The sequence below is a fragment of the Vulpes vulpes genome, chromosome 2 (assembly GCF_048418805.1).
Source record: "Vulpes vulpes isolate BD-2025 chromosome 2, VulVul3, whole genome shotgun sequence".
NCBI lineage: Eukaryota > Metazoa > Chordata > Mammalia > Carnivora > Canidae > Vulpes > Vulpes vulpes.
In genome coordinates this window covers 37599031-37612047 of record NC_132781.1, presented here as the reverse complement: position 1 = coordinate 37612047, position 13017 = coordinate 37599031, and the positions used below count along the sequence as shown (strand labels likewise).

General features: G+C 41.6%; 1 protein-coding gene across 2 annotated transcripts; it reads right to left on the bottom strand.

The window, feature by feature from the left end:
* Positions 1-6227: 6227 nt before the first annotated feature.
* On the bottom strand, positions 6228-10808 carry LOC112918096 (C-C motif chemokine 23-like). Of its 2 annotated transcripts, none has more exons than XM_025996255.2 (4): positions 10592-10808; positions 8337-8384; positions 7829-7943; positions 6228-7447 (listed from the first exon to the last, which is right to left on the bottom strand). In XM_025996255.2, exons 1-4 carry the CDS (start codon positions 10662-10664, stop codon positions 7327-7329), a joined length of 357 nt encoding a protein of 118 aa, XP_025852040.1. In that variant the 5' UTR covers positions 10665-10808; the 3' UTR covers positions 6228-7326. The 2 variants fall into 2 exon arrangements, with proteins under 2 accessions (XP_025852040.1, XP_025852041.1); XM_025996256.2 differs by having other exon boundaries at positions 7829-7940; positions 10592-10750.
* Between the last annotated feature and the right edge of the window lie 2209 nt (positions 10809-13017).

Here is a 13017-nt window from a genome sequence, read left to right as displayed (position 1 = left end):
AAAGCCATATAATGATTGTCCTTCTTTGATTGACTTACTTCACTCAGCATAATATCCTCCAAAGCAAATGCTAGGTATTCATTGTTTCTAATGGCTAAATAATACACGTGTTTTAGAAGAAGCATGAATAAATGAGCTGGTCTAAGCATGCATATCTCACAGGAAACATGCTGCGGTGCCAAGATAGCTATTTATTAGACATATTCTATATTTGTTATCAATAACAATACTATTTAAACTCTTCAAATCAAGTAACAATTGCCATTAGGAAGAATATAATGAAATAAAATGTTTCTGGGGAGAATATGAGTTGGAAGGGAATGGTGTTTACTTTGTTTTTCTGGAGACTTAGCCTATCTACTAAGTTGTTGCTAGGAGCCTTATAAGAAATCCCTTTATTTTCCAAGAAATTATTAAGTTCCTATCTACATTAGTCTCTATATTGCTAATTGCTATGATAAACAACCCCTAAATCTCAGGATTAATTACATGAAGGTTTATTTCTTGCTCATGTCACAGTCCAATGTGTGAGAGCAGTGGGACGAGGGTATGTGTGTGTATTGGGGAGGGCTGTGCATGCACCTTTTCAGGGACTAAGGCTTCTATCTGTGATTCCTCCAGTTTCAACCCCAAACCACCAAGTTTGCTACAAAGGAGAGACAGAAGAGAACAGGGAGATTTTAAGTACCAGTCCTGGAAATGATATAAATGACTTTCAGTTAAACTCCATGTCCAGAATGAAGTCACCTGCTCCAATTTAATGATGGAAGTACAGAAAATATAGATCATCTGTGTGCCCAGGAGGAGAATGGAATGGGTTTAACAAATACATCACTTCTTGGCCACAATATCAAATGCCAGTTACTGGGCTATATTTGGAGGGTGGAAATGAAGATGACCCTGCTGTCAGAGGATTCCTAATTTAAAGAGGGACTCAAAAAAGTAAATTAAAGTTGCAATACAGTGGGATGGATGGAATTTGGTAGCAATTAGAAGAACTTAAATGTTCTGTTGCCTGCTGATAAGTATGCAGTGCAGCCACTCTGGAAAACTGTGTGGAGGTTCCTCAAAGAGTTAAAAATAGATCTGCCCTATGACCCAGCAATTGCACTGTTGGGGATTTACCCCAAAGATACAGATGCAATGAAACTCCGGGACACCTGCACCCTGATGTTTATAGCAGCAATGTCCACAAGAGCCAAACTGTGGAAGGAGCCTCGGTGTCCATCAAAAGATGAATGGATAAAGAAGATGTGGTCTATGTATACAATGGAATATTACTCAGCCATTAGGAACGACAAATACCCACCATTTGCTTCGACGTGGATGGAACTGGAGGGTAGTACGCTGAGTGAAATAAGTCAATCGGAGAAGGACAAACATTATATGGTCTCATTCATTTGGGGAATATAAAAAATAGTGAAAGGGAATAAAGGGGAAAGGAGAAAAATGTGTGGGAAATATCAGAAAGGGAGACAGAACATGAGAAACTCGTAACTCTGGGAAACGAACTGGGGGGGGGGTGGAAGGGGCGGTGGGCGGGGGGTGGGGGGTGGGGGTGACTGGGTGATGGGCACTGAGGGGGGCGCTGATGGGATGAACACTGGGTATTATTCTATATGTTGGCAAATTGAACACCAATAAAAAATAAATTTATATAAAAAATATTAGAGGGGATCCCTGGGTGGCTCAGCGGTTTAGTGCCTGCCTTTGGCCCAGGGCATGATCCTGGAGTCCTGGGATCGAGTCCCGTACCGGGCTCCCGGCATGGAGCCTGCTTCTCCCTCCTCCTGTGTCTCTGCCTCTCTCTCTCTCTATCATAAATAAATAAATAAATCTTAAGAAAAAAATATTAGAAATGTTTTCCAAAACAACACATACATATTTATTTTTAAAAATCAAATAATACAGAAGGAGTGTGTAGGACATACATTTTTCTGAGTTCCTGCTTGTCTGCAGAAGTCATTGCTCATCCCTCATACTTTTTTTTTCTGTTTTTTTTTTTAATTGGAGTTCAATTTGCCAACATATAGCATAACACCCAGTGCTCATCCCATCAAGTGCCCCCCTCAGTGCCTGTCACTCAGTCACCCCCCCCACTCACCTCCCTTTCCACCACCCCTTGTTCGTTTCCCAGAGTTAGGAGTCTCTTATGTTTTGTCTCCCTCTCTGATATTTCCCACTCATTTTTTCTCCTTTCCTCTTTATTCCCTTTCACTATTTTTTATATTCCCCATACGTTTTTTATTTTTTAAAAAATATTTTATTTATTTATTCATCAGATTCACAGAGAGAAAGAGAGAGGCAGAGACACAGGCAGAGGGAGAAGCAGGCTCCATGAAGGGAGCCTGATGTGGGACTCGATCCCGGGTCTCTAGGATCAGGCCCTGGGCTGAAGGCGGCACTGAACTGCTGAGCCACCCGAGGTGCCCTGTTTTATTTTTTAAAGATTTATTTATTTATTTTAGAGGGAGTGTGTGTATGTGTGAATGGGAGTGGGAGGGGCAGAGCGAGAGGGAGAGAGAATCTTAAGCAGACTCCCTGCCAAGCTAAGAGCCTAAGGCAGACTCAATCCCAGAACCCTGAGATTATAACCTAAGTGGAAATCAAGAGTTGGCAGCTTAACCGACTGAGACATCTAGTACCCCTGTTTTGTTTTAGAGCTTTAAAGCACCATTTTCTAGCTATTTTGCACAACTCTTAAGGTTTTTACTTAAAAATTTTTTTAAATTAAAAAAAGTTTTAAAGTGATCTCTACACCCGACATGAGGCTTGAACCCACAACCCCAAGATCAAGAGTTGTTCACTCTACTGACTGAGCCAGACAGGTGCCCTCCAGGATTTTTGCTTTCAAAAATTGAACATTGATTATCAGACTTATTTAGCCATGTTTAAACTTTCCCCAATTACATATTTTTTTATAGTTAAGTAGCTCTGATAAACTTCATCACAAAAAAATAAAATATCAACACAAGTCAAGAACTGGCCCATTTTGTTGGTTTTTCTTGAGAAGACCGTAGAGATTTATTTTTTCAATTCATTGAAATTGTTTTTTGGTTACGAAAGAAACATGTGCTTTTTATAAAAGTTGCAGACAATGCTGAAATTATGGAGTCAAAAGTGAGGGTGCCTCTTCAAATTTCCATTCTACTTGTAGCATTGACATTACCTGGGAACTTGTTAGAAACACTGATTTGGGGGCCCCACTCAATCCTACTGAATTAGAATTTCTGGGGATAGGATCCAGCAATCTGTGTTTTAACAAGCCCTCCAAATGATTCTTGTGCATGCTGAATTTTCACATCTATAGTATAGCTTCCTAACTGGTGTGCTTCAATATATGGTTGACCTTTGAACAACATGGGCTTGAACTGTCCAGGTCCACTTACGTGTGAATTTTTTTTCAATAAATATGGTAAATACTGTACGTGTATTTCTATGCCTTATGATTTTTAAAAAAGGTTTTATTTATTTATTAATGAGGGAGAGAGAAAGAGAGAGAGAGAGAGGCAGAGACACAGACAGGGATAAGCAGGCTCCATGCTGGGAGCTTGATGTGGGACTCGATTCCGGAACTCCAGGATCACGCCCTGGTCCGAAGGCAGGCGCTAAACCGCTGAGCCACCCAGGGATCCCCTGCCTTATGATTTTTAAAAATAATATTTTCTTTTCTCTAGCTTACTTTGTTATAAGAATACAGTATGTAATACATATAGCATACAAAATGTGTGAATCGACTCTATGTCGACTCTGTATCAGTGAGGTTTGGCAACAGTAGGCTATTGGTAGTTAAGTTTTTGGAGAGTTATACTTGGATTTTCAACTGCATAGAGGTCAGTGCCCCAAACCCTCTGTTGTTCAAAGGGTCAGCTTCAGCCTTTGGGTAGCCCACATGGGACCTGGAGTGGTGTGAGGCCCAGGCTGTTTGCCCCTCATGTAAACAACCTCATCATTTTAATCCAATGTTGCATAATAACTGGGAGATTTAGAGATGAATTATATATATGATTCTTACACACAGAAATCATATTTTATTCTTAGTTTCAATCTTCTCTATATACCGACTATCACAACATATAACATAAAATAGCCACTCAGTAATTGAGTGACAATAAATATCTGTTTCAGGATTCCAGAGAAAGGGAGGTGGGTGCTCTGGTTGGGATAGCAGGGGAAGGTATTATTGAGCATCTAAGTTGAACCTTGAGGGCTGGGTTGAGTTTTTTTGGGAAGAGTTGAGAGGAGGGGAATTTGTGGCAGAGGTGCCACAGAGTACAAACGAGAAAGCAAAAAAGAACATGTGGTTTTTGAAGAACTGTGAAAATAGAGTATGTATTATGTAATTGACCTAGACATAACAATCCATTGTCCGCTCCAAGACCTCAGAGGCCTTCTATGAGTGACCAGATGCTTGGTCAGAAAGGAACGTCTCAGTGTGCATCCCCCATTTCTGCTCAGCTGCCATTGTCATGACCCAAAGCCTTGATGAGGACACACCTGGTCCTCTGCTGTCCATCCTGTTCCAGTGGTTTATGCTCTCCATTTCATTCTATTGAGCTAACAACAACTTGGCCAGCCAGAGAAACCAATGAGACCACACATACTCCCCTTGGGTCTAGCACAGCTTCAACCGAACAACTTTTTGAGATTTTCACCAAGGCTCTAAAACAAAACCTCTACGGAGAAGTCAAAAGTTGTGTTTGCCATCACTCTGTTGTATATTCCAGGGCTCAGTGGGCTGGTGTTAACTCAGAGCTGCTGCATTCGACAGAATATAGTGAAGTGGATGAGAGCAACAGGAGAGATCATAAATGGGCCAAAATATAGGCCAGAACCCTGAGCATCTGTGTTTGCCTCTTTCACTTTCCCCAAATTCCATGGAAATGACAGGAAAAATATGAAAACAAAAATAAATTTGTAGTATCAGAGGGAATCAGAAAAGATGGCATCAGCTGACCGTAAGATGAGAAATTTCTGTTCTGTGTACAGGACATGGGTCAGCTTGATGGCAAAATAAAGAGGCTGAAAAACCTGTTTCCTCATGTAGATGAAGGAGATCATTGAAAAAAATATTTTCTCAGCAGCACACAAAGATCAGAGTCAGTGGTGTTGAGAAAAGAAGCTATGACCTTGTCAGTCCCCATTTCAGGGAAGGTGATTATGGGGTTTGCCCCAGGATAAAGCAACAAGCACAGTTCTCTAAGTAAAGAAGGATATTTGGTGTGGGAGTCCTCCACAGGGGATGATGGACCCAAGAGAGGGCTGGGCAGTGCCCAGGACAACTTCTGGTCAAAGACAAGAAAGAAGTACCACCTCCACACCCTAGAAACAAAGTTTTCTGACAATCTCAGTGAAAGCCTGACTAGTCCCACCTCTTCTTCCTCCTCACTCACTAGAACCAGGGCCCCTATCATCAGAATCTGTATTCATAACCAGGGAACTAGGGATATCCACTTCTGCTGAGAAAAAAGAGAGGCACCCCAAAAGGAGTGAAATTTACCAAGGTACAGTTCCATCAGTTAGCCTGCCTACCTTTTTTACCTGCCCTCCTAAAATGGTTATCTCCAAGTGAGGTCCTTCCTAAGACCACTTGCATAAGAATCACCTGGAGTGCTTGACTAAATTGTGTACATCTATGCCCTACCCAGTCCCAAATGATGGAGTGAAAGAATCTTTTCTATATTGCAAACCTCCAAAGATTAGTTTTAGTAGAGAGAATGAGACATAGTGTGAATGTATATTTAATCCCTTTAGAGTTATAATGATTCCCTGCTTTAATGATTGTCTTAGGTTTCTTCTACTAGTGTTTAATAGTATGAAGGATATTTGGTTACCAATCAGTTTTCCCCCTGTAACTCCTTATGGCAAATTACCCAAAAAGTAAGCATAGGTTTTAAACTTTAAAAAAAAAAAAGATTTTATATATTCATGAGAGAGAGACACACACACAGAGGCAGAGACATAGGCAGAGGGAGAAGCAAGCTCCATGCAGGGGAGCCCAGTGTGGGCTCGATCCCGGGACTCCAGGATCACGCCCTGAGCTGAAGGCAGATGCTTAACCACTGAGCCACCCAGGCATCCCTAAACTTTTTTGAATTAAGAAATATTTTGTTTAGAATTCAGTACTTTCTTAAGAATTTTGAGACAGTTGACTACAATTTACTAATTATAAATGGAAATGTATATGCTTGAATAGATATGAATGTAAAATTGATAATCACTCCAACTTTATTTTAAATATTTATTTATTTGAGAGAGAGAGAATGAAAGAAAGAGAGCACATGCACGTATTCAGGAGGGGAAGGGGAGGGGGAGAGGGAGAAACTTAAGCATACTCCCCACTGAGCATGGAGCTGCATGCAGGGCTCAATCTCACCACCCATATGCAGTCCAACTTTAAATGTTTTTCTTAAAACATTTAAGAAAATAACTTAATAAGAGGAAGTTATATCTGTTGAGAGAAAACATCCAAAATGTAGAAATAAGGCAGAAAGATGATTATAGGGAGATCCTCTGGTATTATTTGGAAGATTGTCCAAAATGCCCACTCCAGGGTTCCTGGGAATGTCCTCTTCAGTGGTGTTCTACTGACTACTGAGGGGCCCCTGACTTTGTGAAATTATGTTAACTTGCAAATTTTTATCTGACATAGATATAAATGATTTTTGTCCAGTAGAGAAGATAATCCTCAGAGCCCCAGTGTGGCTCAGTTGATCAAGCGTTTGACTATTGATTTCAACTCAGGTCAGGATCTCAGGGTCATGAAACAGCCTCATGTCAGGCTCTGCACTGGGCCTGAAGTCTGTTTAAGATTCTCTCCCTCTCCTTCTGCTCTTCCCACCAAAAAAAAGAAAAAAATAAAAACAAAATAAGAAAAAAAAAAAAAGATAATCCCCAGAATTACAGTTTTATTTCCTATAGGATACTAATCTATTTTTCTCTGACTTAACATTTCAGAATGCCATCCTCAATTAACTATGTAAATCTCTGTTCCTCAGGTGATCTTTGACTCAGTTTTATGGTTCCCTTGTTAAATGGGTTAAGTACATTTCAGTCTATGTTTGAATGAGTTTGAATGTTTTTAGCTTTTAAAAAGTCAGTTTCATTTAGAAAAAAACCCCACAGAATCCAAATTTCAGCAATATGTATAGTGTCTTTTTCCTCTTAAAGTTTAAGGAAAGTTATATCAGATACTCTTTATTAATGCATTGCTTTTATAACCAGAACAGAAAGAACAGTAATTGTTACTTTTTGAAAGATAATTCAGGCCAAGAAAATCTCAGGAGGTAGTTGAGACAAGAGAAGTGGAGGTGGGGTGACTGACACCTAGTATCTCCTCTCTTCAAGCAAGGCTTCTTTTCCTGACATCAGCAGAGACCTCATGCAGTTCTGAACTTCCAAATCATAGGGGTTAGCACAGACAAGCCGCCCCTTCTTGGTACGGAAGCTGGGGAGCAAGACAGAGAAAGATTACAAAGGAGCGTTCAGCAAATGGGGATGGAAAGCCCCATCCTCCCTAGCCCTGGTATCTCTCACTTGGACCAGACTGTTCTTTTTTGTCTCTGCTGCAGGGGCTTAGGGCACTTCTTCTCTGAGACCCTGCCTCAGCCACTGATGGGCATTTCCTTGGGCAGCCTTTCTTCTGCTCTCTTCATCTATTCCCCACTTCCCTTTTCACTGGGAGCATCTCCTATCTGATGCCCTGCAGGATCCTACTAAGGACACAAGCCTCCCATGACCTGGCAGGATCCAGAGGGTAGGACTTTTCTAAACATCCGTCCATCAGGTCTTCCCTCCCAAGACCATGGCTGATGAGCTTGGCACTTACATGACACCTGGCCGGGAGCACCCACTGCTTGTTTTGAAAAAATCTTGCATGTTTTCACATCGGATTTTTCGTGGGGTGAGATTGGGGCAGCAGTCAGCGGGACGGTGAATGCCTGCTGCAGGGGGAAAGAGCCATTTCAGGACTGGGAAGGAAGACTAGATCCTTTTCCTCCAAAGTCCTGGGGAGGGCGAGCTCTATGTCTGAGGACACCCGGGCAAGGCCATAACAGGACTATGACTGTTTCTGATAGAAGAGGAAGCATCTGATGCCTGCAGGAGGCATCAGTGAGCACCTCTGCCCCCAGTGAGCCAACTCTAGAGACAGCTGGGTGGAATAGAGGTCCCCTCTAACAGCCCATCCCGATCTCCTTTGGGACATTTACCACCTTCAGGACCCTCTCCACCTTCCCCCTACCCCTGCCCTATAAATGAGGTGTTTTGAAGCCTTTCAGCAGATCTGTGCAGTTGCTGCTTTTAAATATAGTCTATAATTTAGCATATACGTTTACCTTCCAGCTGTATTAAGGGTTCATGCTGTTGTTTCGCCACCATGGATTCTATTTGGGAGAAACAGACGAGGGGAGAGAAATCACTGAGGCAGCATTGACTCAGTATCTCTACCAGTCTCATGCCTCAGTCCCATTCCCTGCTAGGGAGGTGATGATGCTGGACCATTGGACACCTGTCTGGGTTCTAGGTCTGCTCCAGGCCTGTTTTCTCTCTTAGGGCCCTGAGATGTTTCAGGGAACCCTTGAAACTGTTTGAGATATGAAACCATCCTATTGGGTTTGAAATACAAAAAGCGAACTATAAATCTGATATGAATAAATCAGTTGAATAGGTACATAATGTGATACATCCTATAATACTTCCTATACATTTCTGGAATCCACAGGACTCAGGAAACAGAAGAATTTTTCGTTAACTGATTTGGTGGTACAGTGTCACCCAAAGTGAAATGAGGCTCTTCACAATCTTTATTTATCCCAGGAGTATGATTATTTGTGTTTGCTGCAGGAATACTACTGCAGCAAACACAAATGTATGATTGAAGTGCACTTCTTAGACTCTGCCAGCAATAGCAGGTATGTGTTATCTTTTAAAAAAATGTCATTTATTTTATTGAAAAGGTAAAAAATACACAACAATCACAATTTTAAGCATTTTTAAAAGTGTACAGTTCAGTAGCATTAAGCGTGTTCACATATTGCACAACCACCACCACAATCCATCCACAGAACGTTTTTCATCTTGCAAAACTGAAACTCTGTACCCATTAAGCAATAACTCCCATTTTGCCCTCCCCCAACCCCTGGGCCACCACCATTCTTCTTTCTGTCGCTGAATTTGATTACTTTAAGTGCTTCATATTCAGTATTTGTCCTTTTCTACTGGTTTCTCTCAACTAATATAATGTCTTCAACATTCATCATTTTCATAGCATATGTCAGAATTCCTTCCTTTTTAAGGCTGAACAATATATGTATATATCCCACTTAAAAAATCTTTTGGGGCACCTGGGTGCTCAGTTGGTTAAGTGTCTGCCTTCAGCTCAGGTCATGATCCTGGGGTCCTGGGATCGAGGCCTGCATTGGGCTCCTTGCTCAGTGGGGAGTCGGCTTTTCCCTCTGCCTGCTGCTCCCCTGGCTTGTGCTCTCTCTCTCTCTATCTGACAAGTCTTTGAAAATATTTTTAAAGTAACCTATTCATTTGTTGATGGACACTTGGGTTGTTCTCACCTTTTGGCTATTATGAATAATGCTGTGATTAGCATGGGTATACACATATCTCTTCATGTATCTGCTTTCCCTTCTTTTGGGTATATATCCTCAGTGGGACTGTTGGATCATATTATATTACCTTTTAAAAAAAACCTGAATGCTTCTGCATTCCAAAACATATCCAGCCCCAAAGTTTTGGATAAGGGAGTGTGGAACTGCATTATGCTAATTAGGAAAACACAACTTTTAGCTCATTTATTATATAGTTACACATGAATTCTATTTAAGGAGGCATGTGTGCATACTTGATATGCTTGCTATGTTGTGTGCAAGGCTTGCAAAATAAAATCTTAAGTGGCCTTGCCTTTCCATAGCAGCTTCCTAACCATCTCAAACCCTCATTCCACCACTTAATAGCTGTATAATCTCAAGCAAGTTGTCTAAAGCTTACTCATTTATAAAATGAGAATAATAATATAACATGCAGAACTATACAAGTTGTTGATAGTCTACCCCACAGGGTTGTTGGGAGGATCTAATGTATTAAGTCCATAAAACACTTAGAACAGTGCCTGTTTGGCCATAGGAAATACCAGGTATTTATCTGTTAAATAAATAGACAGTTAAATGGACTTGGGTGAGGCACTTTCCTGGCTTATGCCATTTCCTCTCTAAAGTGATAATTTTATACCAAAATTGTAAAATTCTATGCTTCTTTCTGCAAGTTTACAATTTTACTATAGTTCTTTTGATTTAGCACTTAACAGTTCTATGTCAGCTGCAGGAAGGTTGGTCAAATAATTCTGGTCATGAAAAGGGAGAGAGTTACTTCCCCAAGGAGGACCAGTCATTTGTACACAGTTTTCCCCAGGGACCAAAGAGAGAGGTCTATATCCTATTACTGCTTCTTTTCAAACAAGTGCCAAATTCACATTCATGTCTGGGACAGGGAACAATCTCAGGAGGACAGAGGTGTCCTTCTGCATCTCCTCTCCAGAGTTACCATGGACCTTGTCACCAGTGGGAAGGCTTGCTGAACTTACCATGAAGGTCCTGGATCTGGGACCCAAGGGCAGTAGCAAGAAGGAAGGAGAGGGCAGCTACGAAGATCTTCATCTTCCCCGTAGAAGGCAGAGCTGGTCTGAGGAGTCCTGGCTCTCAGCTCGCTGACTCTCTGGGATCCCAGTTCTGCCCTTGTATTTATAAGAGAGGAGGATCAGGAAGTTACAGGGCAGAGGTTCAGAATGCTGTCCTTTGGCTATACAATAGACAACATGCTATTTCTGAAAAAGGGAACAAGGCTGGGAATGCAACAGGAAGTAGAGGGCAAAGGAGACTTCATGCTTTCCCAACTGCCCAATGGATATAGGCAGAGAGAGAGAGAGAGAGAGAGAGTTTCATGAAGAACCCTTCCTCTAGGAGGTTAATTTCATCCTCTAAGTCAGAGTGTTTTCCTCCAGAGCTAAGCACCTTCAAAATGCAGGGATAGCCTGTAAACCAGTCATGTGATTCCTTACACAGACTTCTGATTCTTGACTCTTTGTTTCACACCCCACATCCGATCCATTAATAAATACTGTTGTCTCTACTTGCAAAAACATATCTAGAATCTCATTATTCCTCAGCTCCTCCCCGCTGGGAGTTTTTTTGAAGAGCCTTATGAATATATCTCAGAATATTTTGCCTGAGGGAGGAGATGGGAAGCATTTATCTCCTGGCTTTTATTCCCCGGGGGACTTTTAAAATATGGCAACAGATTTTTACACACTCCTCTCACCCAGGGTGTGTGTGTGGGGGGTCTCTGTTCTCTGCCCTTGAAATGGAGAGGGGCTTGTGGCTGGTTCAATCAATAGCATATGCCATGTGACCTCTGAGACTAGGTTGTAAAGAGCCATGAACTTCAACCCTGGTCACTGGAACACTCACTCTTGGAGTTGTGAGTCACCAGGTAAGAAGACTGACTAGTTTGAGGCACCTGTGCTTTGAGGAAGGCCAAACCACAGGCAGCATTCTGATAGATAACCCCAAATGAGCATAGCCCTCAATCATCCCGGCCTAGGTGCCAGACACAGGCATGAGAATGCCTCCAGATCTACACTGTTCAATGTAGCAGTTACTAGCCACATGTGGCTACTGAGCACTTTAAATGAGGCTACTCCAAATTGAGATGTTCTGAAAGTATAAATTATGTACCAGGTTTTAAAGAGCTAATTATGTACACCCCTCCCCATGTAAGATAGATGCATAAGTTTTTAGGTTGATTATATGTTGACATGAAAATATTTTGGCTATATTATGTCAAAGAAAATATATTAATTTCATCTGTTGCCTTTTGCTTTTTTTTGTTAACATGGCAACTAAAAAATTTAAGATTATGTATGTGACTCAGATGGTATTTCTATTGGATAGCACTGTTTTAGGATTCCCTAGCCATTTGAGTCCTTCCTTGCTTTCTGTGTCTTCTTAGCTGAGGCCTCGGACATCATGGAGCAGAGACAAACCATCCCTGCTCTGCCCTCTCTGAATTTCTGACCCATAGAATTTGTGAGTAGAACAAAATAGTTGTCATTTTATCCCATTAAACTTTGAGTGGTTTGTGACACAGCAATAGATTATGGGGACACCCTTCATCGGCCACCAGTGGATCACAGATGTTTCCTCATAGTCCTTGTTAGCTCTTGCATTGTGTGTTACGTTCTTGCAGAGGCTCCACACCTCAGGATCAGGGAAGCCCCTGGTCAGGAAGCTAGAGTTCTAGAATGCAGGCTGAGGTAAGACACCTGCAGGAAGCTTATCTAAATCTAAGAATAGTGAGAACTGAACAGTGGCTGAGATAAGCAGTGGGATAAAAGGACATGAAGTAGTATGTGATACAGTCCACCCTGTGCTTCCCTCCAATGTGTTTGTCTCTTTATTATGTTGAATCTGTCACAAAGCCTTCAAGATGGTTGTATTAGTTCTTTCAGGATCAGTGGAATCCATCCTATCTACATGTACTAATGCATCTCCTCTGCCTCCATCTATCCCAGGGTTCCTGTGAAGCCGAATCCAATCTAATCCAGCAGAGCTTGATGTTGCAGGGTGGGAACCACAAATAAACCACCAATCACTGTGAATCATGAAGAGAGAGGCTAATCCTACAACAACCCCTTGGTTTCTGTCTGTTCTAGGTGTTAGGGACATAGCATCATCTATAGGCCTTTGGTTCAGTGGATATACTGCATTCTGGAGAGTCTCAACCCTGAGTTTGTTGTCTCCTTAGCAAAATTATTAACTCCTCACCATTCTCTTGGTCTGGCTTCTTCTGCATGATTAAATGTATGCTACTGCCTGTGGATCTTCTATGCCCACTGACTCACATTATTTGCTACAAAATGAGTTCCCTTGGCCTGAGACAATGTTGTATAAACACCCTCTCATCAGGCATTCTGTAAGTCTTTGGATGTCTAAGGCAGGTTGGGTCTGAGGA

Coding starts and splice junctions, on each gene's coding strand:
- LOC112918096 (XM_025996255.2), bottom strand. CDS start 10,664: ATGAAGATCTTCGTAGCTGCCCTCTCCTTCCTTCTTGCTACTGCCCTT. Junction 7,944..8,336: donor ACCCTTAATACAGCTGGAAG/GTAAACGTATAT, acceptor TTCCCCCTGCAG/CAGGCATTCACCGTCCCGCT. Junction 7,448..7,828: donor TGCTCCCGGCCAGGTGTCAT/GTAAGTGCCAAG, acceptor CTTGCTCCCCAG/CTTCCGTACCAAGAAGGGGC.